Raw genomic sequence first — 27,201 nt, 5'->3', positions numbered from 1 at the left:
GCAGCTGTACAGGAAGGTCAGCATCTCCCGGTCTCCTCTCCGAGTCACACTGCTCCTTCAATGTGATTGGGTGAAGTCAACCTGCATCAGGAGTAACCCTCACAGTCGGGGGAAGCTCAGAGGAACCAAGGGAGCAGCTTAGTGCGCTCAATGCTGGCTTTAGCAGCAAGAGTCAATCAAATGGCAGCATTTAACCATGGGTGATGTAATTCCCAGGTCGCTATTAATATAGTGTAAGTGGCAACAAGACCCTGCCCTCTAAACCAATACAGTTTCAGGAGAATTGGTTGATCGGACTCCCAAGAATGTGCCTGTTGTAAGTGTTTGGGCTAGCAGATTATTGAAGAAAGTGCAGGGGCTCAGTTGGATGAGAAGGAAACAGTCAAATGAGCGAGCTACAGTGACATAACTTGTTATTGCTTTCAACCAACTGTTTCCCCTTGCCCCCCCTAGAGTATGGGTGGATTCCTTGTTTAACTGGAGTGCAGTGTGTACACACATGAGAGAGGGAGTGAATTCCTGCAAGTGCCCAATTGCTGATGGTTATAAACAAGACATTTGTGCCCATCTGATCCTTTGCCATGTCCAGAGACAAAACACCATCACAAACAGTAACATTTAAAATGGAAGATAGTGGTCATGTTAGCGTCCCTTGGAGCACTACACCTGCCATTTTGTGATTGTATCATTCCCTGCTTAGGGAGGGAAAGCCACTGACTGATTGACCTCCTCCTTGACACTTTGCATGAGGGGAAATTGACCCACACCAGACAGATGGTGTGGTTTGAGTTGGTGGCCGCTGAAAGGAATACATTTTCATGGAAGTTGATAGTAAGCAATGCTATGGGAAATGTGGAAGTGAGTATGAAATTAGAAACAGGTGAATGTCTAGTCTCCCTTCTTGCAGACTAGAGGAAGGTCCTGTCACCCAAAAGGTGAAAGCAAATTATTTTGAGAGCAATCGTGCACATCACACCCAGAAATAAGCTAATCTTGGTATGCAGACTGTAAACTGAAACTTGACATTCCAGGTGGGAACAGTTTGTATTACCTAAGCCTAGTTAGCCATGACCCAACCGAAATGGGAAGGGAGAGACTAACAACTATCCAGTCACATGTCCAAGTTAGATTGATTAGCTGTACAATGTCTTCATCAATGGTTTCAAGCATCATCTACCAACAGCAATATGTGGTGTGAATGATGGACAATAAGCAAGATCAACACATGATTTTATTCATTCCATTCAGCTGGTACAGCCATTACATTCTTTGTTCCAAGCCCCTTCTCCCTGGAAGGAGACAGATTGCCCAGGGTGAAGTGGGGAATGCATTCAGACCAAGCAGACAGTACTCCAGGCCACACTAACTGCTGTCCTCCAGGGAGAGCCTGTCAAACAGGTACTCTCCCATCCCATTCTCAGGGGCTCCCAGGCGCTTCAGGTTGGTGATGTAGTCCCCAAGTTGCTTGATGATCTCCACCTCCTCATCCAAATAGTGAGTCTCCAAAAAGTCACACAGCTGCAACAGATGAGAAATTGCGATCACTATTAAAGACAACTTCAGAATTCCCACTGCAAAACATTTCACCATACCCACTTTCAACAGCCCTGAAAAAACTAGCCAGCACCTGCAGAATTTGCCAGTGAGGAGAATAGGATTTCAGCTGCTCCATCTTGCTGTTTGTGAAATGGAGTGGAGGTGGATTGTGATGGACAATGATACTAAACGAGAATTCAGTGGCCAGTATCAGTTCAACACTCCTTCGACATAATTATCCAAATTCTCATCTGACTTGATTTTTATAACCGCTGAACAGATCCTCAGCATGATCACTTCAGGTCCAATGTCAGCCAGGCAAAGTGTTACAGCAGTGAATTTCCAAACCACAAAGACCAATCAATGAAGTGTTGCCCTGAGGGTGTAGCAGTGATGACAATGAAGAGGTGAAGCTTACATGAGGGTCAGTCTGGGCAGTGGCGAGTTGGTGTAGATCCAGCAAACTCTGGTTCACATTCTTCTCCAGATCCAGGGCAACCTGCATTGCCTGCAGGCTGTTACCCCACTCATCCCTCTCTGGCTTCTGAGGATGGAAAGAAGGACAGCTAAGCTCCAGGACAAACCTCACTATTCCCCATTACATGCAGCACCCTTGTTCAACAATTGAACCTTAACCCTTCATGTAAAGGGAAAGCAATCATTGTCGGCATGTCTAACGGTAGGAGCGCACAGACACATGGATCTTGTCTGATTGTACTTGGTACAAACAGAACTGCTTTAAAACTAAAAGAGTCCAGCCACGTTATTAGCAGCAGACCTTAAACTTTCAACCTGAGTGTATGTTTGATTTCACCGAAGCCAGGAACAAAGCAATGAGTTTGAGATTATCACGCAGAATTTAGACAGTATAGTTCTTGCACAAGATGTAGACCGAATGATGGGTGAAAGACAGAAGCACTTCACTTCCTGCACCTGCCTTCAGGATGTCATCATCCTGTTACTGATGAATGGAAGCCACACCCCAAGGCCAGCCATTTCTTCTTCCACTCAAATTTTGGCCAGGTCAAAGAAGCAATGGTGTTGTGAACAGGACCACTATCAGAAGGACAGGAAGGTCCCTCAGGTGGAAAATCCATTGAGGTGTTGGATTGGCTGGAGGACAAACAGGCTGAGGCAGTTAGCAGAGAGAAGTTGGGACAGGAGATGGGGAGAATGTGGGCCATGAGGAAGACAGACCAGAGAGCACAGGTTTGAGGAGTAAGCAGGTTATAGAGGGGCAATTATAGGAAACCACATTCCCAAAAAGGAGGCTGATCAAGATAAGAGTTGAACCGTGGTCTGGGTGGGGAGGGGAAGAGATGGCAGTGGAGATAGCAACTCCAGCAGTATCTGGACATGTACTTCATGCCAGGGTATAGTCATCTGTGGACCAAGTGCAAGCAAGTCAGATTAGTGTAGTTCTGTTTATGGGGGGGCAAGTGGCTTTTCCCATACACTGCATGACTTCAAGGAGATGAAACTTAGAAACCAAACTGAAAGAACTCTTCACTCTCCTGAGAGGAGGCAAACAGCCTGCCACTGATGACTTGAAGCCACATGACAAGAGCAGCCATATATTCCCAACTCCAACCTTCACATCCTGGAGGAGGACCCGGCCTCCACGCTGATTCTGGAATTTCAGCAGCTTCTCTGCATGTTCCTGCTTCTCCTGGGACTGATGTTTGAAGAACCGGGAGAAATGGGAGAGGGCAACATCATCCTGGTCAAAGTAGGACATCTGGAACAGAAAACAGCCAAAAGCCCATTAAACACATCACTGGCCACAGTTCAGTCTCAGTGGTGAGAAGAAGCAAGCCTTCCCGATCAGGCTGACTATTCAATAAAGGTGTTAAACCTCCGGTATATGGGGACGGGAGAGAAGTGAGTGTTGGTCAGTCATGCAGATATAGATTTAAACTTGGTTCCATGGTGAACATGAAGTTGGAGCTTGTGATAAAGTGACAGCTTCTATTCAGTTCAAAATAATTAGAGGCAATCCTGAAGACACTGGTTCATTTTTAAAGAAAGTTAAAAAACCAAAGAAACAAAAACTGTTATCAGAACAAACAGGATTAGGCCACTCAGACCCTCAATCTTTGAGAAGGTGACCAAACAAGTAGATGAGAGGAAACCGGTTGATGTGGTGTATATGAATTTCAGCAAGGCGTTCGATAACATTCCCCACAATAGACTACTGTACAAACTGTAGTGGAATGGAATTGTGGGAGATATAGCAGTTTGGAATGAAAATTGGCTTGCTGAAAGAAGTCAGAGGGTGGTAGTTGATGCGAAGTGTTCATCCTGGAGACCAGTTACTAGTCGTGTACCGCAAGGGTCAGTGCTGGGTCTACTGCTGTTTGTCATTTTTATAAATGACCTGGATGAGGGCGTAGAAGGAGGGGTTAATAAATTTGCAGACGACACTAAGGTGGAGTTGCAGATAATGACGAAGGATGCTGTAGGTTGCAGAGAGACATAGATAAGCTGCAGAGCTGGGCTGAGAGGTGGCAAATGGAGTTTAATGCAGCCAAGTGTGAGGTGATGCACTTTGTTGGAGTAACCAGAAGGCAAAGTACTGGGCTAATGGTAAGATTCTTGGTGGTGTTGATGAGCAAAGAGATCTTGGTGTCCATGTACACAGGTCCTTGAAAGTTGCCACCCAGGTTGACAGGGCTGTTAAGGCATTGTGTTTTGGCTTTTATTAACAGAGGGATTGTTTTCTGGAACCAAGAGGTTATGCTGCAGCTGTACAAAACTCTGTGGCCACACTGAGTATTGCGTACAGTTCTGGTCACTGCATTATAAGGAGGATGTGGAAGCTTTGGAAAGGGTGCAGAGGAGATTGACTGGGATGTTGCCTGGTATGGAGGGAACATCTTACAAGGAAAGGCAGAGGGGCTTGAGGCTGTTTTCAACAGAGAGACAAACGTTGAGAGGAGACTTAATTGAGACAAAATATTCAGAGGGTTAGATAGGGAAAGGCTTCTTCCTAGGATGAAGACGGCAAGCACGAGGGGGCCTACCTTTAAACTGAGGGTTGGAAGATATAGGACAGATGTCAAAAGGTAGTTTCTTTACTCAGAGTAGGAAGGGAATGGAATGCTTTGCCTGCAACGGTTGTAGATTCGCCAACTTGAGGCACATTTAAGTCATCATTAGACACATATGGAATAGTGTAGGTTAGATGGGCTTCAGATCGGTATGACAGGTCAGCACAACGGCGAGGGCTGAAGGGCCTGTACTGTTCTACAGTCAATCCTACTGGAGAATAAAAAACAAACGTGAGGCAATCGCAAGGCATGATGTTTTCCCCTCACTGAAAAAAAGAATAACACCTTGCATACATAAATCCAAGATAACAAGGTTTAGAGCTGGAACAACACAGCCAGCCAAGTGGCATCTTCAGTGCAGGAAAGCTAATGCTTCGGGCCTAGACCCTTGAGTCCTGAAACAGGAGCTTTCCTGCTCCTAAGGTGCCACTTGGCCTGCTGTTATTCTCGCTCAACACCTTGTTATAAACAGATTGTCCTGCATCTGCACTTAATATTATCTCTCTCACCTACAAATGCTACTATTTTTCAGGTGGTCACAGGCACAGCACCAACTGACAAAAGAGGCCTGTTTCAAATAGGGCCAGCATGAGAGCAGAATCTCCATTTCTTCACTGTTATAGAGTGAAAAATCTCCAGACATTCCAGTAGCACCAATACACTAGATCATGCAACCCCAGGAACAGGCCTAACAAACCTTCACTTTCAACAACCCTAATGAGGGAGTAACAGTTACTGCCAGTCACAACAGTCTAAGGGAGTCTGAGAACACCAAGAACACTTCACCTCAATGTGTCACTGCAGGCCAAGTGGGGCATCAGTCCCATAGCCCATTGCTATGGAAACATCACATTCATCCTGAATTGCAGTTCAGTTAAGAACAATTACAGTCAGTGAACAAGAATATCACGTTAGTTAGAAACAAGGGAAACCAGTCACTTTGACATGATAGTTTAAATGTTAAACCCCTGAGAGGCAACACTCACCAAAGACTGATAGAGATAGGAGGCAGTGAGCTCCACATTAATCTGCTTGTTGACAGCAGCTTCACAATCCTGGTGATAGTTCTGACTAATCTGGGAGGCCATCTTGTGATGAGGAGTTTGTTTGACTCTCTTCACTACAAAAGTGACCAATTTAGAACCAAGATCAACTATACAAAAAAACATAACCTCCTTGGGGCATTACTTATACTCCAGGAGCAGACTCTCATTTTCTGAAGCAGGAAATGGCATCATCAGTGATGGCCAATCACTCTTGTTAATCAATTGATCAGCTGCCACGTCCAATCAGTGCAGGATGGGAATTGGATCCAGAAACCGATCAGAATTGACAACTGGTCGATGATGGAATTGCTGAATGACCTTTGGCCTCCAGCATAAATACCAATTGTGGAAGTACATCTCCCTGAAAATGAGAACAAAATAGACTCTGAACCTTTACCTTTGTATCTGAGGTTATGTGTTAAGACACGCTCATCACAGATTTGCTGAATTCTGTCGGTTTGTGACTCTGAGGGATTAGTCTTTGTACCTTTTGAATCACAGATTTGTAGCCGATTGAAAAATGACTAGATTTTCTTAACAGTAAAATTTTCCCATTGCTGTGCATCAACAGAATTCATATGCTTTTGGACCATCTAATACAGAAAAACAATCTACTTTGTGGATTCATTCTGTATCTACTGTGATCTGTTTGGACTTGGGTCTGAGGAAGCACGGTTTGAAAACCAAAATGCTAAATGTGCTGAGTGCTTCAGGTACACGGTAGGCCTCAGGCCTTACTACTGAATTGCTGCAGGAAATGTATCGCACGTTGAACGCTTCTATCTCCATGTGCAGTTTTTAATTTTTCAAAACAGAACCAGCCCTCAATTGAAGCGTGTTTCCAAGTGAGAGTTTCTGGTTCTGTTTACATTGCATTGTCTAGATTGTGGAGCTGAGCAACTGGCCTCCCAGCTTCAAAAGCAGATTGCAATCTAGCACTATCTTATTGGATTGACCCACAAGTTTCAATGCTGATTTCAATTTCCCGAGGCTGGGAATTCTGTTGTGAATTGCTGAACTCCTGACTTTCCAAAGCCTGCCCACTATCGAGAAGACTGAAGTTAGGAAGTGTGATGGAACACTGTACAATTTTCTGATTGCATGTAGACCCAGCAACAGTCAAGCAGCTCCATGTAACTCTGTCACCAGCCTGACTTGGAACAATATCAGTGTTTGCGAATGAAAATCCCAGAAGCCCCTCCTCAGCAGCAGCAGCAACATCATTCCGGTCTCTCCTACACCAGGTGGACTGTAATAAGCAGCTCATCACCACCTCCTGAAGTGTAACAGTTGCTGAGCACTAAATGTAGCCTTGTCATTGGCACACTCAAGATTGACTGTATATAAAAAGCTTGCTGGGACAGAGTAGGGGAGTCCAAAACTAGAGGGCATCGGTTTGAGAGGAGAGGGGAGAGGGCATCGGTTTGAGAGGAGAGGGGAGAGGGGAGAGGGGAGAGGGGAGAGGGGAGAGGGGAGAGGGGAGAGGGGAGAGGGGAGAGGGCAGAGGGCAGAGGGCATCGGTTTGAGGGGAGAGGGGAGAGGGCATCGGTTTGAGAGGAGAGGGGAGAGGGCATCGGTTTGAGAGGAGAGAGGGGAGAGGGCATCGGTTTGAGAGGAGAGGGGAGAGGGCATCGGTTTGAGAGGAGAGGGGAGAGAGGGGAGAGGGCATCGGTTTGAGAGGGGAGAGGGGAGAGGGCATCGGTTTGAGAGGAGAGGGGAGAGAGGGGAGAGAGGGGAGAGGGCATCGGTTTGAGAGGAGAGGGGAGAGAGGGGAGAGGGCATCGGTTTGAAAGGAGAGGGGAGAGGGCATCGGTTTGAGAGGGGAGAGGGGAGAGGGGAGAGATTTAAAAGGGACATTTTCACTGAGACGATGGTGTGTGTATGGCCTGAGCTGCCAGAGGAAGTGGTAGAAGTGTTTACAATTATAACATTGAAGAGACATTTAGATGTTTCCATTTACAGATTTGGTTTGGAGGAATATGGGCAAAATGTGGGCAAGTGGGACTTGTTCAGTAGTGGAAACGTGGTTGGTGTGGACAGGCTGGGCTGAAGGGCCTGTTTCCATGCTGTATGCCTCTTTGAGTCTCATGGTCTGCAACAGCATATTCCTTTGTTTGGTACATTAGGGTGTGATAGTGGCTCAGTGGTTAGCACGGTTACCTCCCAGTGACAAGGTCCTACGTTCCATTACAGCCTTCGGAAACTGTCTGTCTGGAGTTTGCATTTTCTCCCCGTGTCTCCCAGGTTCTCCAGTTTTCTCCCACGGTCCAACAATTTTCAGGTTAAGTGGATTGGCAACACTAAATTGCTGAATGACAAGGGGCTAGCTGAATTAGCCATGGGAAACAGTGTGAAGAGAATGGAGTGGGTCTGAACAGGATGGGGTGTAGAGTGTCGACACTGCACTGGCCACATGGCTGCTTCCTGGACAACAGGGACTTATTGACAAGAATTAAGATTGCTCCAAATTAAAAGGATTTCTGTCATGTGACAGATATGTTCAGACACATAAGAGCCATGCCCTCTACAAAGGCTACATTGCACAGGAGCTGCAAAAGTTAGAGGTAATCCCCAGAATGTGTGACAGCTTGAACGATAAAGTAAACAGCCGTACAGGATGGTACGCAGCTCCAGGTTTCCTCCCTCAGTCACACCATTCCCAACTTGAACTGAAATCGCTGCTCGTTCTCCATCACTGGGTCAGGGCAACGTGCAGCACAGGGGAAGCTCAGAGGAACGTAGGGAGCAGCTGAGTGCGCTCAATGCTGGCTGTAGCAGCAAGAGCCAATCAAACAGGAGCATGTAACCATGAGCATTGCTGTGTTACTCCCAGGCCACTCCTCTCCTGCTGTAGGTGGCAATGAGACAACGTGCTGCTTCTGAAGTGGCTGTTTGTTGGAAAGAATCCTATAAACAGGCAAAGAAAAGAGGAATGATTAAACCACTTCAGGACAACTTGGGGTTGTTTATGGGAAACATGCCCCGACAGGGGATTGACTCCCTGATTGCAGTGGGTAGTGAATCAAAGCGACCAGTAGGACCAGCATATTTATCTCAGACGAAGGAGGCATGAGCTGGCCAACATGCCCAATTGCTAACAGCAAGATCAGAGGAGGCTTGGGTGGGTGAGCAGGGAAGGAAAAACAGGGAAAAAACCCCACAACCAATAGTACATGTCCCAAGGTTGGTTTGAACCTTAGCTCATCCCAATAACCCGAAGCCACATCTGCAGGTGAATATTAACGGTGCTAGTACCATTTAGTAGGAGAGGGGTGAGCGAAAGCTCTTGGACAGACAAGCTGAATGTGGAAAGAGGACTGTCAGATAATCCTGAGACTGGGTGTCTCCTCTTCCCTTATGCAGAGCAGGTGAACGCCGTTTCCCAAAAAGGGACTTTTTTCCCTGCCATTGTATGCATCGCATCCAGAAGTGTAATTTTTTTTTGAAAAAAACACAAAACAGTGAAGAGCAAGTTGCACCCGACAAACCCAATATCCTCAAGTTCCGTTTGGAGGAACATCATTGATTGATAGGTCAGAGCGACTTGCTCTTGGTATCCTTGTCTGACAGATTATGGATTGGATTGAGCGTAGAAACAAGGAAATGTTTAGCCCAATTAGTAATTTGATCAACCAGTCAAACAGTAGAAAAATTAAATGCTTCAATCTCTCAGACTAACTACCAAAATTATACAGAGCTCTGAATGATGGACAATAAGCAAGATCAACACATGATTTTATTCATTCCATTCAGCTGGTACAGCCATTACATTCTTTGCTACAAGCCCCTTCTCCCTGGAAGGAGACAGATTGCCCAGGGTGAAGTGGGGAATGCATTCAGACCAAGCAGACAGTACTCCAGGCCACACTAACTGCTGTCCTCCAGGAAGAGCCTGTCAAACAGGTACTCTCCCATCCCATTCTCAGGGGCTCCCAGGCGCTTCAGGTTGGTGATGTAGTCCCCGAGTTGCTTGATGATCTCCACCTCCTCATCCAAATAGTGATTCTCTAGGAAGTCACACAGCTGCAGTGGAAGAAAGAAATTGCAATCACTATTAAAGACAACTTCAGAATTCCCACTGCAAATTATTTCACCATACCCACTCTCAACAGCCTTGAAAACTCAACCCGGCACCTGGAGAATTTGTACCAGTGAGGACAATAGGATTTCAGCTGCTCCATCTTGCTGTTGGTGAAATGGAGTGGAAGTGGATTTTGACAGAATGATACTAAACGAGAATTCAGTGGCCAGTATCAGTTCAACGCTCCTTCCAGATAATAATCCAAATTCCCATTTGAAACAACTGCTGAACAGATCCTCAGCATGATCACTTCAGGCCCAATGTCAGACAGACAGTGTTACAGCAGTGAATTTCCAAACCACAAAGAACAGCCAATGAGGTGTTGACCTGCAGGTGTAGCAGTGATGAGAATGAGGAGGAGGTGAAGCTTACATGAGGGTCAGTCTGGGCTGTGGCGAGTTGGTGTAGATCCAGCAAACTCTGGTTCACATTCTTCTCCAGATCCAGGGCAACCTGCATTGCCTGCAGGCTGTTACCCCACTCATCCCTCTCTGGCTTCTGGAAGAGAAGAAGGACAGGTAAGCTTCAGCAACAGCATTCCTGCAGCAGGCCATTCAGCCCATTGAGACCAACTACTACCTCAGTAGTATCCCACCCAATTCCACTCACCTTTTTCATGTGGGTCTGCATTTCCCATATCCAGGTTCGAGTTGGCGATCATTGGACTGTGGAGGTAACCCATGGAGGGTGTGTGTGTAAGTTCCAAACAGCCACCAGAGACCAGATCCAACCTGTGTCCCTGGCACTGAGGCAGCAGTGCGAACCACTGAGCAACTATTCTGTCGCTGAAGCCCAGATGAGGAACAGTTATTTGAATTGCTTTCACTTTGCTGTTTATCCTGGATCTGAAGCATGAAGCTCAGGAACAGGTCATTGTGGGGAGAAGGATTAAATTGGCACAAAGTGGTTTGTACTGGTGTCCCTCTGATGGAATTCCAAGCAGGACAGTCACACCCTAATTCCCAAGGCCTTTTGTGGTACCATGGTAATATCCCTGCATCTGGAGCACAAGGCCCAGGATGAAGTCCCACCTGTGCTCATGGCAGCATTCCATGTCCCCTTTATTGGTGGGATTTGGAGAGGGCTTGCTGACCAGGCAACATGTATTGCCCATCCCTAATTCTGCAGAGGGCAATAAAGAGTCAACCACATTGCTGTGGGTGTGGAGTCACATGTAGTTCAGACGAGATAAAATTTACTTCCCTAAACAAGGATATTGAGCCCCATGAGTTTCTGACAATCAATGGATTCATGGTCATCATTCAGTTCTTATTTCCAGATTATTTAAGTGGAGTCAAAATTCCACCTGCTGTGGCAGGATTCAAACATGTGACCCGATAACATGGCCTGGGTCTGACTAGCAGTTCATCAATAATACCGCGAGGCCATGTCCTCCTCCTCACGAGCAGGATGAGAAACATCACTGCAACTCAGTTCATTGAAGGGCCAGCAAAGCTTTTAGAATAAAAGGAACTAAGATAACAACATCCAGACCATAGATAGCTCAAGGCTCAGTGAAGGTAGACAGGCTGGTGAAGGTGGCTGACATGATGTTTGCCCCCTTCAGTTGGGGCACAGTACAGAGCTCAGTCTTGTACCAAGCTTTGCAACATGAGCCAGGCCAAGGACAGAATGCAGGGTGGTGACCAGAACCCCAAATCCGAGGGACAGGATGGCACTGGAAGGGCTGCAGGTAAAGAATACTGGATGTTGCCTCAAGACTGAAAATCCATTGAAGACAGGTTCCAGAAGCTGGGATTTTCCTTGGAGGTTGAGAGGCTGAGGCAGTTGGAAGATGGAAGGACAGAGGTCTTTGCCATGGCAGGCACCAAGACCAGAGGGCACAGGTTTGAGGAAGTGTCCTCCCTCACCCCTGCCCCAAACCCGACCAGAGGATGGTAGAAATATGGATGAGACAGCCACTCCAGCAACATCTAGCCAAGTACTTCATGCCAGGGCAGAGTAGCCTGTAGACCAAGTGCAGCAAAATGTCATTTGGTGGGTCAGCATAGACATGTTGGGCAAAGGGCTTGTTTCTGTGATTTGTTGAATTCAGAGAGTCAGGACACAGGGAACCCAAACAGAAGAACATATTTGTCACTTCCCATCAGGATGTGAAGTCCTCGTCACTGACTTGCAACCTCACCATGAGAGCTGACATTTTTCACCTGTCACCACCCACCCTCACCCAAACCAAACCCCAACCTTGACATCCTGGAGGAGGACTCGGCCTCCACGCCGATTCTGGAATTTCAGCAGCTTTTCTGCATGTTCCCGCTTCTCCTGGGACTGATCTTTGAAGAACTGGGAGAAATGGGGGAGGGCAACATCATCCTGGTCAAAATAGGACATCTGGAAGAGAGAACATGTCAAATCCCATTAAATGCTCCACTGGAGCCAGTTGTAGATCTCAGAAATTGATAGAAGGTTTAGAATTGTCAGTTTGATCCAGAATGCCACGAGCTGTTATGTTCTGGTACATGACTGGTCATGAACCTAGTGTTGTCCAATTAGCCAGACGATCCTTGAACTGGATCAATCTGAACAAACCCAGCTTCCTCCAGGGAGGATGTGCATACCATGTGTTTTGGTTTAAGATACACAGTACAATGCTCAGGGGGTCTGGCACAGCATTAAGAGAGTAAACTTGAATTCATGTTTCCTTTGTTGAACACTCATCAGGATTGAATGAAACTAGGGATGGACTAACATTTTAACCGAGTGCCAGGAGCTGATATGCAGAATGGACTCAGGGTGGGGCAGCTGCAAGGCACTGCATTTCTCCTTTGGGGAGAAGGTGGCAAACAAATGTTAGCCCATAGTGTCAGATTTCCTGTTTGGCCTGCTGCGCTCAAACATCTCCCGACCTTGGTATCTCTTAGAGATGTTGAGCACTACTCGAACAGGACAATCAGGAGGAAGCAAGTTGTGCAACCACAAGACTAATGGCATTAGATGTACCATATATTTTAGCGCTACGGACATGCTGTCTGCAGCATGGAGGAGAAAGTGGCACCAAGATTCTGGTGAGGAAAGCGTGCCCAGTTACAGCCTTTGGATTGTGGCCGCAGAAGACTATTACACACCTGTTTATTGAGTGCACTCACATCCAGAAGCTTGCAAATAAGAATCACACCGATAAAACAAATTGTCAGAACTAACTGAAGAAAAGTGAAATGTTGGAGACAGACAATTGATCTCTAGATCAACTCTTGTTCTATGGATAATGTCACCAGTAAACACACTGCTGGAAACCTGGTGGGAAAAGCTACTTCAACCCTCAAATACAAAGTGAGGCAAAAAAGTATGGTTTAATTGGGTAGCTCAAAGTTGCAGAAGACAGAATAGTGGGGACTTATTGATTGGTACATAATGCCCTGTTGTGCTGGGACACTGGCCAGTGATTAAACCCCAACGGGTTCACCAGTAAAAGCTGTTCCCACCTCCCAAATGGAGGTTATACTGACTCCATCCTTACATCAGGGCAACTTCCTTCCCATAGGCACAAGCCCAGAGAGAGATGAATATTCCCCCTGTGTCTGTAGAAGGGGAGCTACAACATGCAAGAAGCAGACACCATCCAGGACAGAGCAGCCCACTTCAGGGGGACTGCATTCACCACCTCCTTTCAGGGTCCATTATCTACCAGGTCCCCTGCAGCACTCACCAAGGTTACTTCAACACAACTTCCAAACACATTCTACCCCTTAGACAGGCACAGGCACTCTGCCACCTGGTCTAAGGGGCCAGTGTGTTTCAGGACCAGGATAGTTGGTCTGGGAACAATCCATTTCATCACTGTCACTGGGGCAATACCCTCAGCACATTCCAGAAGCACCAGCATCTCACTTCACACACCACAGCAGATCAACTTCGTGTCAAGTGTTATGGGAAGGGCCACACCAATCTCAATAATGATCACAAAGCCCAGTAGGCCCCCCAACAAGGCCTATTTGAGCTGCTAATAGTCACACCCAAACCCTGAAGGCTGTGTCAGATCAGATTTGGTTAATTGGAAAGAGCTACCACAATGCCTTACTACTATACTAAGTCAGCATGTTGTTCAATGACATGCATCACTAAATAAACAGAAAGCAAGAAGTTAAAAACAGAAGCCAGTAACTAGCCAATGTTATTCCAGTTCCTTCAGAAATTAGATAACTTTTTGATAATCTTAGTGAGGGAGTGACAATTACTGCCAGGCATAGTTTTATCAGGGAATTTTGAATTAAGTCAAAAAAACACTTCACCCTCCAGAGATCATTGAAGACCTACAGGGTCCACCATTACTGTACATCAGGATCATAGCCCACTGATATGATAACATCACATTTCTCCTGATGTGTTCAATAGGTAAGAGATATGAAACACAATCTACAAGGGAAATAGCTTACTTCAGAACAATAGATTGAATTTTAACCTCACAAACACAACACTCACCAAAGACTGATAGAGATAGGAGGCAGTGAGCTCCACATTAATCTGCTTGTTGACAGCAGCTTCACAATCCTGGTGATAGTTTTGACTGATCTGGGAGGCCATTTTATGAGGAGAAAAGGGGCTTTCCTTTTTCCTCACAAACAAAGAACAAACTTAGAAAGAAAACCAACTACACCAAAAACATCAGTCGCGTGGAGACACTATTTATACCTCACTTGAATGTCCTCATTTTATTGAGCAGGAAATGACATCATCAGTGATGGCCAATCACTCTTGTTCATCAATTGATCAGTTGCCACATCCAATCAGTGCAGGATGGGAATTGGATCCAGAAACTGATCAGAATTGACACCTGGTCGATGATGGAATTGCTGAATGGCCTTTGACCTCCTGCACAAGTGCAAATTCTGGAAGGACATCTCCCTGAAAATGGCAAAAAACATACTCTGAAACTTCTGTATCTGAGGTTATGTGTTAAGACTCGCTCATCACAGATTTGCTGAATTCTGTCAGTTTGTTACTCTGAGGGGTTTGTCTTTGTACCTTTTGAACGACGGTGTTGGAGCCCATTGAAAAGTGGCAAGATTTTGTTGACAGCAAACATTTTCCTGTTGGTGTGCAGCAACAGAATTCATGTGCTTTTGGGTCATTTAATACAGGTACCTACAGGCTATGGATCCATTCAGAATCTGCCAGGACCTCGTTGACTTTGGATCGTAGTAAGTCCAGTTTGAAAATCAAATTCGAAAATGTGCTGTGTGGGAGTAGGCCTCAGGGTCTATACCCAAAAAGCCCAGGTGACAGCCGCTAGAAATATATTCCATGTTCAGCATTTTTATCTCAGTGTTCAGTTTTTAGTCAGTTCAAGAATGACGAGCACTTAACTCCCTCAGAGGTAGTAAGAACTGTCAACGCTGGAGTCAGAGATAAGACAGCGTGGAGCTGGAGGGCAACAGCAGGCTGGGCAGCTTCAGAGGAGCAGGAAGGCTGACTTTTCGGGTTGGGACCCTTCTTCAGAAATGGGCTGATTTTGCCAGCTAAACTGCTGAGGTATCAGGTGCTGGAAATATATCGCACATTCAATATTTCTATTTCTGTGTTCAGCTTTTACCTGCTCCGAGGACAACAAGCGCTTAACTGCAGCGTGTTTCTAAACGGGAGGTTCTGGTCCTGTTTATATTGCACCCTGTAGAACAAACAGCTCAGAATGTGGGAAGAGGCTGGGAATTCTTTTGTGAATCAATCAACTCCTGACTTTCCAAAGCCTGTCCACCATCAACAAGACTGAAGTTAGGAAGTGTGATGGATGACTTTACAATGTTCTGGCTCAAGACAGCCTCAACGACACTCAAGCAGCTCCATGTAAATCTGTCACCATCCTGACTTGGAACACTATCCCTGTTTGTGAATGAACATCCCAGATGCCCCTCCTCAGCAGCGGCAGCAGCATCATTCCGGGCTCTGCTACACCAGGTGGACAGTAATAAGCAGCTCATCACCACCTCCTGAAGTGTAACAGTTGCTGAGCACTAAATGTAGCCTTGCCATTGGCACACTCAAGATTGACTTTATATAAAAGGCATGCTGGGACAGGGTAGGGGAGTCCAAAACTAGAGGGCATCGGTTTGAGGGGAGAGGGGAAAGATTCGAAAAGGAGAACTTGTTGAGGGACAACTTTTTCGCTGATAGGTTGATGTGTATATGGAATAAGCTGCCAGAGGAAGTGGTAGAAGTGGGTACAATTACAACGTTGAAGAGACATTTAGAGATTTACATTTATAGGAATAGTTTCGAGGGATATGGGCCAAACGTGGGCAAGTGGGACTCATTCAGTTACGGAAACGTGGTCGGCATGGACAGGTTGGGCTGAAGGGTCTGTTTTCAGGCTGTATGACTCAATGACTCTCATAGAATGCATCAGCATATTCCTTTGTTTGGTACATTAGGGTGTGATGGTAGCTCAGTGGTTCGCACGGTTACCTCCCAGCGCCAGAGACCTGTGTTCCATTACAGCCTTCAGGAACTGTCTGTCTGGAGCTTGCATATTCTTCCCATGTCTCCCATGTTCTTGTTTTCTCCCACAGTGCAACGATTTGCAGGTTAAGTGGATAGGCAGTGCTAAATTGCTGACAGTGACAAGTGGCGAGCTGGATTAGCCATGGGAAACACAGCGTTAAGGGAATGGGGTGGGTCTGAACAGGATGGGGTGAAGAGATTCAATCCTCCACGGGCCAAATGGCCTCATCCTGGACAACAGGCAACGTCACGGTGATCAGGGGGACTTCAATATGCAGGTGGACTGGGTGAATAATGTTGCCAGTGGACCCAAAGAAAGGGTCTTCATGGAGTGTCTGCAGGATGGCTTTTTGGAACAGCTTGTGATGGAGCCCACATGGGAGCAGTCTATTATGGACTTAGTGTTATGTGATGAGCCAGACTTTGTAAAAGACCTTAAAGTAAGGGAACACTTAGAAGGCAGCGATCATAATATGGTCGAGTTCAGTCTGCAGTTTGAAAGAGAGAAGGCAAAATCGGATGTAATGGTGTAACAGTTAAATAAAGGTAATTACAGGGGCATGAGAGAGGAATTGACGAAAATCGACTGGAAGCAGAGCCGAGCGGGGAAGACAGCAGAGCAACAATGGCAGGAGTTTCTGGGTATAATTGAGGACACAGTACAGAGGTTCATCCCAAAGAAAAGAAAGATTATCCGGGGTGGGATTAGACAGCCATGGCTGACAAAGGAAGTCAGGAAATATATCAAAGAAAAAGAGACAGCCCATAAAGTGGCCAAGAGCACTGGGAAATCAGGAGATTGGGAAGGCTCCAAAAACAGACGGAGGATAACAAAGAGAGCAAGAAGGAAGGAGAGGATGAAATATGAAGGTAGGCTAGCTAGTAATATTAGAAATGATAGTAAAAGCTTCTTTCAATACATAAGAAACAAACGAGAGGCAAAAGTAGACATTGGGCCGCTCCTAAATGATGCTGGAAGCTAGTGATGGGAGATAAGGAAATAGCTGAAGAACTTAATAAGTACTTTGCGTCAGTCTTCACAGTGGAAGACATGAGTAGTATGCCAACAATTAGGGAGAGTCAGGGGGCAGAGTTGAGTATGGTAGGCATTACAAAAGAGAAAGTGCTAGAAAAGCTAAAAGGTCTAAAAATTGATAAATCTCCTGGCCCCGATGGGCTACATCCTAGAGTTCTGAGGGAGGTGGCTGAGGAAATAGTGGAGACTTTGGTCGTGATCTTTCAAAAGGCACTGGAGTCAGGGGAAAGTCCAAGGTGATTGGAAAATTGCTGTTGTGACCCCCTTGTTTGAGAAAGGATCAAGGCAAAAGATGGAAAATTTTCGGCCGATTAGCCTAACCTCGGTAGTTGGTAAAATTCTAGAATCCATTGTCAACGATGAGATTTCTAAATTCCTGGAAGTGCAAGGTCAGATTAGGACAAGTCAGCATGGATTTAGTAAGGAGAGGTCGTGCCTGACAAACCTGTTAGAATTCTTTGAAGAGGTAACAAGTATGTTAGACCAGGGAAACCCAGTAGATGTTATCTGTGTAGACTTTGAAAAGGCCTTTGATACAGTGCCTCACGGGAGGCTGCTGAGCAAGGTGAGGGCCCATGGTGTTCGAGGTGAGCTACTGGCTTGGATTGATGGTTGGCTGTCTGACAGAAGGCAGAGAGTTGGGATAAAAGGCTCTTTTTCGGAACGGCCACCGGTGACGAGTGGTGTCCCGCAGGGTTGAGTGTTGGGGCCGCAACTGTTCACCTTGTATATTAATGATCTGGATGAAGGGACTGGGGGCATTCTGGCGAAGTTTGCCGATGATACGAAGATAGGTGGAATAGCAGGTAGTCTGAGGAGGTGGGGAAGCTGCAGAAAGATTTCGACAGTTTGAGAGCGGTCCAGGAAGTGGCTGATGAAATTCAATGTGAGTAAAGGTGAGGTTTTGCACTTTAGAATAAAAAGAATACAGGCATGGACTATTTTCTAAATGGTGAGAAAATTCGCAAAGCAGAGGTACAAAGGGATCGGGGAGTGTTGGTGCTGGATTCTCTGAAGGTTAACTTGCAGGTAGAGTCCGTAATTAACAAAGTGAATGTAATGTTGTCATTTCTCTCGAGGGTTGGAATATAAAAACAGTGAAGGGCTTCTGAGGCTTTATAAAGCTCTAGTTAGGCCCCATTTAGAGTACTGTGTCCAATTTTGGGCCCCACACCTCAGGAAGGACATACTAGCCCTGGAGCGTGTCCAGTGGAGATTCAGACAGATGATCCCTAGGAATATTAAGTTTAATGTATGATGGACGGCTAAGGATCCTGTACTCATTTGAGTTTAGAAGTTTGAGGGGGAAATCTAATAGAAACTTATAAGATAATGTATGGTTTACAAGTGGTCGCTCGGAAGTTGTTTCCGTGAGGCGGGGAGACTACGACCCGTGGGCACAGCCTTAAAATTAGAGGGGGTCAATTTAAAACCGAAATGAGATGACATTTCTTCAGCCAGAGAGTGGTTCGCTTGTGGAATTCATTGCCACAGAGTGCAGCGGAGGCCGGGACGTTGGATGCGTTCAAGGCAGAGATCGACAAATTCTTGATCTCATAAGGAATCATGGGCTAGGGGGAAGAGTGCAGGGAAGTGGAGTTGAAATGCCCATCAGCCATGATTTAAATGGGGAAGTGGTCTTGATGGGCTGTACGGCCTTACTTCCACTCCTATGTCTTATGGTCTACGAGGGACACCATCGCCAAGAATGAAGATTGGTCAAAATAAAAAGGATTTCTGTCATGTAACAGATATGTTGAGTCACATAAGAACCATGCCCCCTACATAGGCTGTATTGCACAGGAGCTGCAAAACGCAGTGGTAATCCCCAGAACGTCACTGACAGCTCAAATGCTGAAGTAAACAGCCGTACAGGATGGTATGCAGGTCCAGGTTACCTCCCCTAAGTCACACCATTCCCAAGTTGAACAGAAATCGCTGCTCGTTCTCCATCACTGGGAGAAGGCAACCTGCAGAACAGGGGGAAGCTCAGAGGAACGTAGGGAGCAGCTGAGTGCACTTAGTGCTGGCTTTCGCAGCAAGAGCCAATCAAACAGCAGCATGTAACGATGAGCGTTGCTGAGTTACTCCCAGGCCACTCCTCTCCTGGTGTAGGTGGCAATGAGACAATGTGCTGATTCTGAAGTGGCTGGTTGTTGGAGTGAATCCTATAAACAGGCAAAGAAAACAGGAATGAATAAGCCACATCAGGACAACTTTGGGTTGCTTCTGGGAAACATGGCCCGATGGGGGAATTGACTCCCTGATTCCAGTGGGTACTGAATCAAAGCGACCAGTAGGACCAGCATATTTATCTCAGACGAAGGAGGCATGAGCTGGCGAACCTGCCCAATTGCTAATGGCAGGATCAGGGAGGCTCTAGTGGGTGAGTGTGGAAGGAAAAAAAAAAAGGGGAAAACCCACAACCAATAGTGCATGTCCCAGGGCTGGTTTGACCCTTAGCTCTGCCTGAAGCTGCATCTATAGGTGAATCCTAACAGCGCCAGGACAATTTACTGTCATTGTATTCTCCCCTGCCCAAGAAAGATGGCATTGTTGCCCAATGAGCTCATCCCACCACCTCCATGGTTAGGCCTACAGTAACAGCAACTATTGCAGTACCAGCTCACTTAGCTTTGTCTTCAAATTGGCATTTTCCTTTCACATCAGCAATAAATCTTTGCATGTGGGGGAGGGGGGAAAAAGCAAAGCTCTTTGACAGACTAGGTGAACGTGGAAACAGGGTTGTCAGATATTCATGAGACTGGGTGTCTCGTCTTCCCTTGTATAGAGCAGGAGAACTCCCTTCCCGTAAAAGGGAAGATTTTCCCCCCCTCCCATTGTATGCATCACATCCAGAAACGTAATTTTATAAAAACACAACTGCAAAGAGCAAGTTCCACCCGACAAAACCCCAATATCCTCAAGTTCTGCTTGGAGGAATATCATTGATTCACAGGCCAGAGCAACCTCCTCTTGTAATCCCTGTCTGACAGAGGACGGAGTGGGATGGAGGATAGAACCAATGAGATGTTTAGCCCAATTAGTAATTTGATCAGCAAAATCAAACTGCAGAAAAATTAATGCTTGAATCTCTCAGGATAACTACCAAAATTATACAGGGCTCTGAATGATGGGCAATAAGCAAGATCAACACATGATTTTATTCATTTTCATTCAGCTGGTACAGCCATTACATTCTTTGCTCCAAGTCCCTTCTCCCTGGAAGGAGACAGGTTGTCCAGGGTGAAGTGGGGAATGCATTCAGACCAAGCAGACAGTACTCCAGGCCACACTAACTGCTGTCCTCCAGGGAGAGCCTGTCAAACAGGTACTCTCCCATCCCATTCTCAGGGGCTCCCAGGCGCTTCAGGTTGGTGATGTAGTCCCCAAGTTGCTTGATGATCTCCACCTCCTCATCCAAATAGTGGGTCTCCAGGAAGTCACACAGCTGCAACAGAGGACCATGACAACTTGTGCATTAACATGGCACAGGACAATTTCAGAATTCCCACTGCAAGAGACTCAGCCATAACTAACTCCAGACAGTCCTCAAAGTGCAGCCGATAGCTGGAGAATTTGTGCCAGTGAGGACACTAGTATTTCAACTCGAGTGGCCCCGAATGGGAATTCAGTGGCCAATATCACTTCAGCACTCCCACTAGATTATAACCCAAATTCCCCATGTCACTCATTGCTGAGCAGTTGTGACATTGTACCTGGAGTGAATACAGTGATAGCAATGTCATATCCAGACAAAAACTGTTTCAGCAGTGAATTTCCAAACCACAAAGACCAACCAATGAAGTGTTGCCCTGAGGGTCCAGCAGTGATGAGAATGAGGAGGAGGTGAAGCTTACATGAGGGTCAGTCTGGGCTGTGGCGAGTTGGTGTAGATCCAGCAAACTCTGGTTCACATTCTTCTCCAGATCCAGGGCAACCTGCATTGCCTGCAGGCTGTTACCCCACTCATCTCTCTCTGGCTTCTGAGGATAGAAAGAAGTACAGTTAATCTTCAGAAACAGAATCCCTGCAGCATGGGAGCAGGCCATTCAGACCATCAATACCCCCTGAAAAGACTCCCACCCAATTCTGCAACCCCTCACTTCCCATGACCTATCCTCCTAACCAGCACATCATTGGACTGTGGGAGGAAACCCATGCAGGGAGAAATGTGAATTCTAATCATTCACCCAAGGCCAGAACCAAACCTGGGTCCCTGGCACTGAGGCAGCAGTGCTGATCACTGAGCCACTGTGCCATCCCTGAGGTCCACATGAAGATCAAAGTTACTTGGGAACTGCTTTCACCTTGCCCCATTTATCCTTGATCTGAATGAGGAAGTCCAGGACCATGTCATCATGGGGATAAGGATTTAATTTGCACCCTGGTGTGGATTACACCAGTGTCCATCTGCTGGAGTTTAGATCAGGACATGCACAGCCTAATCCCAAGGGCTCTTGGTGCTGTGGTACTGTCCCTGTGTCTGGTACACAAGGGCCCAGGTTGAAGTCCCACCTGTGCCATTTGTTTCATATCTGTCTGAGCAGCAGGATCAGAAACATCACTGTTGGATTCATTCAAGGGACAGCAGGGTTTTTAATGGCAAGGAGCAGAGATACCAAAGTGCCCAAGACCTTTGGCCTCTCAAGGATCAGCAAAGGTCAACCAGAGGGTGAAGTTGGCCTACATGATGCCTGTCCCTATTGGGTGGCCCAAGTCTGGTCAGAAACTAGGCAGCATTGTCTTCCATCTTTGACCTGGCCAGTGTGGTGACCAGAACCACAATCACAGGGACAGGATAAACACTGGAGGGGGGTGCAGGTGAGGCTCCAGGTCGGAGGAAACCCACCACCTCCAACTCCTCCTAAAACACAGAAGTAGGTTTGTGAAATGCAACACCCGAGTGAAGGCATCTACTCCAGCAACATCTGGACAACTACTTAATGCCAGCTCATCGTGGGCTGCAGTCCAAGTGCAGGTTGATGGGATTAATGTGGTTGGGTGTTTGTTGGGTCAGCATAGACATGGTGGGCCAAAGGGCTTGTTTGTGGGATTTCTGGTATTTCAGGAGAAACTGGGAAGCCAAAATGGTAGCATGTCTCACTTTTCAGTGTGAGACATGCTGGTCATTGACTTGAAACCTCACCCTACCCAACCATCTCTTCCCAACTCCAACCTTCACATCCTGGAGGAGGACTCTGCCTCCACGCTGATTCTGGAATTTCAGCAGCTTCTCTGCATGTTCCCGCTTCTGCTGGGACTGATCTTTGAAGAACCGGGAGAAACGAGGGAGGGCAACATCATCCCGGTCAAAGTAGGACATCTGGAAGGGAGAGGGAACAAGTTAAAGCCCATTAAAATGTACCACTGGGCCTGAATATAGTTCAGAACTGCAGACCTGGTTTATCCTTCAAAAGCAAACTGAAGGTTCGGCCAGCTGTCAAAGTGCGGCTACACAAAATTGGCCTGTGAACCTAGTGTGGTTCAATTTGCCGGCAGATCTGTTAACTGGGTCAATCTAGACAAACCCAGCTTCCTGCAGATACCCTGTTTGGGTTTGAAAGCACTATCAAATTGTTCAGGGTGGGGGGTGGTCTGGCACAGCGTATGCTGAGAAAAGCTGAATTCATGTTTCCACTGATGGATGTCACAGAATTGGAGGAATGGCCAGGAGTTGATGTGCAGGATGGACTCAGGGTGGGGTAGCTGCACGACACTACATTTCTCCTTTGGGGGTAAAGTAACATACAGACACTAGGCACTGCTGTAATAATATAGCCAGGAGGGAGCGAGTCTTCTACAACCTGGAGATCAATCGGATTGGATGATAGCTCTGCAAGAGATGCTGTTGGCATTATGGGGGGAGAAAGAGCAAAAGTGGAACCAAGATTCTGCAAAGGAAATCCTGCCCAGTGACAGCCATTCGGTTGTTACTGCAATAGGCTACTACACCCATTTATGTAGCACACTCACATTCAGAAGCTTGCATACAAACATCACTGCTTAAAACAAACTGAAGCAAGGTCAGAGAGACCTTGAGATGAACTATTGTTCTGCAGATCATGTCACTCGTTAACATGAAGCTGGAAAACCTGATTTGACCCATTTGTACAGGTCAAATTCTAGACCTGACCCACCCCTTGCACTCATTCTAATCTGACATTCACACTTGAACAACAAGCTGGAATAACAGTGAACACTTTAGGCTGCTTCATAAAGCAGATGAGGATTGTTCTGAGGGAAGAAACCTGGTGAGAAGTTGCTCTTGACGATTTGCCTTGGTGGATTACAGTGTGATTTAACTGGGTTGTTACATGATGTGACATGTGAAGAACAGTGAGGATTTTATATGAGCACAATTCTTGTTGAGTAGGCACACTGGCCAGTGATTAAAACCCACCTAGTTCAGCAGGAAAAGCTGTTCCCATCTCACAAAGTGGGCTTACAGGGACTTGATCCTCATGTCATTGGAAACGACTTCCTTCCAACAGGCACAAGCCCAGTGAGTGATGAATATTCTCCATGTGTCTGGAGAAGTGGAGCTACAACATGCAAGAAGCAGACACCATCCAGGACAGAGCAACCCACTTCATGGGGACTGCATTCACCACCTCCTTTCAGGGTCCATTATCTACTAGGTCCGCTGCAGCTCTCACCTTCCAAACATATTCTCCCCCTTGGAAGGGCACAGGCACACCACCAGCTGGTGAAAGGGGGCTTGTTTCAGACCAGGAGAGGTGGTATGGGAAAAGCCTTGCTTCACTGGCTCAACACATTCCTGCAGACCCAGGAGTCTCCAATATATCACACTACAGCAGATCAATTGTCTGTAGGTTGAGAGAGAATGGGTCACACCCACCTCATGGAGAGCAAAAAGCCCAACAGGCCTCACTGGAAACCTATTTAAACAGGTAGGGAGTCACAGCCCAACCCTGAAGGCTGAGGCAAATCAGATTTGGTTATTCTGGACAGTCACTATGACACCTTTCTCCAACAGGAAATATAACCCTGGTTTGTTCACATGCATCACAAGACAAAACAGATACACCAGGACACATTACAACAGGAGGCTAATGAACTAATGGTTATCCCAGCTTCTTTCTAAAAGACTCAAATAATGGGAACAGCAAAAGCTGGAGAATCCAAGAAAACAAAGCATCAGGCAGGATGAACACAGCAGGCCAAGCAGCATGAAGGGTCCAGGCACAAAACATCAGCTTTTATGCTCCTGAGATGCTGCTTGTCCTGCTGTGGTCATCCAGCCCCACACTCCGTTATCCTCTTTCTAACATACTGTCAAGTTATGATAATCTTCAGAGATAGTGACAGTTACTGCCAGTCACAATCCTGACAGTGAATTACAAGATGTATTTCTCAAAGCACTTCACCCACCAGACAGTCACTGAAAGTCAACAGGGGCCTAGTTACTGTATATCAGTGTCATACCGCATTTTTCTAATAGCATTAGATTTCTCCTGGTGTTTAAATAGAAGGGAAATATAAAACACTATCTACAGTAGTTCCAAGTTAGTTACAAACAAGAAAAACTGTTGACTTAACCATAACAGATTTAACTTCAACACCACAGGGACAGCACTCACCAAAGACTGATAGAGATAGGAGGCAGTGAGCTCCACATTAATCTGCTTGTTGACAGCAGCTTCACAATCCTGGTGATAGTTCTGACTGATCTGGGAGGCCATCTTGTGACACAAACAGCTTTCCTAACCCAGCACAACAAACTTGGAAAGAAAACCAACTACACCTAAAACATCACTCTCTTAGGACATTATTTATACCCCAATGCAGACCATCATTTTATGAAGCAGGAAATGACATCATCAGTGATGGCCAATCACTCTTGTTAATCAGTTGATCAGCTGCCACGTCCAATCAGTGCAGGATGGGAATTGGATCCAGAAAATGATCAGAATTGACAACTGGTCGATGATGGAATTGCGGAATGACCTTTGACCTCCAGCATAAGTACAAATTCTGGAAGTACATCTCCCTGAAAATGAGAATAAAATAGACTCTGAACCTTTACCTTTGTATCTGAGGTTATGTGTTAAGACACGCTCATCACAGATTTGCTGAATTCTGTCGGTTTTGAATCACAGATTTGTAGCCGATTGAAAAATGACGAGGTTTTGTTAACAGTAAAATTTTCCCATTGCTGTGCATCAACGGAGCCCATATGCTTTTGGACCATTTAATACAGAAAAACAATCTACTTTGTGGATTCATTCTGTATCTACTGTGATCTGTTTGGACTTGGGTCTGAGGAAGCACAGAATTGACAACTGGTCGATGATGGAATTGCTGATTGACCTCCTGCACAAGTGCAAATTCTGGAAGTACATCTCCCTGAAAATGAGAATAAAATACACTCTAAAACTTCACTTTTGTATCTGAGGCTATTTCTTAATAAACACTCATCACAGATTTGCTGAATTCTGTCAGTTTGTTACTCTGAGGGATTAGTCTTTGTACCTTTTGAACAACAGTGTTGGAGCCCAGTGAGAAATGGCCAGATTTTGTCAACAGTAAACATTTTCCTATTGAGCTACAGCAACAGAATCCATGTGCTTTCGGACCATTTAGTACAGACAACTGATGTACATCGTGGATCCATTCTGAATCTGCCGAGATCTCGTCGACTGTGGATCTGAGTAGGCCAGATTGAAAAATCAAAATGCGAAAGGTGCTGAGTGTCTCAGACACACAACAGGCCTCAGGCTCTATACGTAAATGGACCAGGAGATAGCTGTGAGAATTATACTGCACGTTCAGCACTTTTATCTCCGTGTTCAGTTTTTAATCACTTCGAGGATGACCAGCGCTGAACTTCCTCACGGATAGTAAGAACTGCTGTTGCTGGAGTCAGAGATAACACAATGTGGAACTGGATGCACACAGCAGGCCAGGCAGCATCAGAGGAGCAGGAAAGCTGATGTTTCGGGTCAGGAAGCTTCTTCAGAAATGTGCTGAATCTTCCTTTACTGAAGAAGGGTCCCTATCTGAATCATCAGCTTTTCCTGATCCTCTGATGCTTCCTGGCCTGCTGTGTTCATCCAGCTCCACCGTGTTAGCGCTTAACTCCAGTCTGTTTCTGAGCAGACAGTGTCTGGTGCTGTTTACATTGCATTCTGCTGAACATACAGCTCAGAAACTGGTAGGTCACAGGCTGGGAACTCTGTTCCAAAGTATTCAACTTTTGACTTTCCAAAGCCTGTCCACCATGTATAACATTGGGGTCAGGATGTGTTAATGAATATTTATGGAACAGTTCAGAATTTTCTGGCTCAGTGCAGCCCCTACCTCACTCAAGCAGCTTGAAGTAAATCTATCGCCAGGAACACTATCCCTGTTTGAGAATGAAAATCCTAGAAGCCCCTCCTCAGCAGCAGCATCATTCCGGACTCCCCCACACCAGGTGGACTGTAATAACCAGCTCATCACCAGCTCCTGAAGTGTAACAGTTGCTGAACACAAAATGTTGCCTAGCCCTTGGCACACTCAAGATTGACTGTATATAAAAAGCATGCTGGGACAGGGTAGGGGAGTCCAAAACTAGAGGGCATCGGTTTGAGGGGAGAGGGGAAAAGATTTAAAAGGGACTGAGGGGGAACGTTTTGACAAAGAGGGCGGTGCGTGTCTGGAAGAAGTTGCCAACAGAAACGATAGGTTTGGGTGCAATTTCAAGACTTTGGACATGTATATGGGATAGAACGATTTAGAGGGATTTAACTATTTAAGAGGGATTTGGACAGCAAGTAGGCAAATAGCACGACACAATTTGTGGAAACCTGGTCAGCAAGGACATGTTGTGCTTAAGAGTCTATTTCCATGATGGATGGCTCTGACTTTGCAACAGCCTCCTCCTCCTTTGTTTGGTACTTCACGGGGTGAAGGGGCCTCAGCGGTTAGCACTGTTACCTCACCACACCAGGAGCCCAAGGTTGATTCTAGCCTGGGGGAAAACTGTCTGAG

At 46.2% G+C, this 27,201-nt stretch overlaps 3 protein-coding genes across 3 annotated transcripts; all 3 read right to left on the bottom strand.

Moving 5' to 3' along the window:
- Positions 1–1,362: 1,362 nt before the first annotated feature.
- Positions 1,363–5,674, bottom strand: LOC132206006 (ferritin, heavy subunit-like). Its single transcript, XM_059640777.1, has 4 exons — positions 5,573–5,674; positions 3,128–3,274; positions 1,955–2,080; positions 1,363–1,518 (listed from the first exon to the last, which is right to left on the bottom strand). The coding sequence occupies exons 1-4, from the start codon at positions 5,672–5,674 to the stop codon at positions 1,363–1,365; spliced, it is 531 nt and encodes a 176-aa protein (XP_059496760.1).
- Positions 5,675–9,511: 3,837 nt separating this feature from the next.
- Positions 9,512–14,255, bottom strand: LOC132206440 (ferritin, heavy subunit-like; the record flags this gene model as incomplete). The annotated part of the gene is made up of 4 exons (XM_059640594.1): positions 14,154–14,255; positions 11,919–12,065; positions 10,086–10,211; positions 9,512–9,655 (listed from the first exon to the last, which is right to left on the bottom strand). Coding segments are annotated over exons 1-4 (519 nt in total), but the record flags the coding sequence as incomplete, so codon positions are not given.
- A 6,245-nt stretch (positions 14,256–20,500) lies between these two features.
- LOC125450289 (ferritin, heavy subunit-like) lies at positions 20,501–24,911 on the bottom strand. The gene is made up of 4 exons (XM_059640512.1): positions 24,810–24,911; positions 22,385–22,531; positions 21,066–21,191; positions 20,501–20,656 (listed from the first exon to the last, which is right to left on the bottom strand). Exons 1-4 carry the CDS (start codon positions 24,909–24,911, stop codon positions 20,501–20,503), a joined length of 531 nt encoding a protein of 176 aa, XP_059496495.1.
- Positions 24,912–27,201: the final 2,290 nt, after the last annotated feature.

Source organism: Stegostoma tigrinum, chromosome 38, assembly GCF_030684315.1.
Source record: "Stegostoma tigrinum isolate sSteTig4 chromosome 38, sSteTig4.hap1, whole genome shotgun sequence".
NCBI lineage: Eukaryota > Metazoa > Chordata > Chondrichthyes > Orectolobiformes > Stegostomatidae > Stegostoma > Stegostoma tigrinum.
Note: the sequence above shows the minus strand (reverse complement) of the source record. Positions and strands in the feature narration are given on the sequence as shown.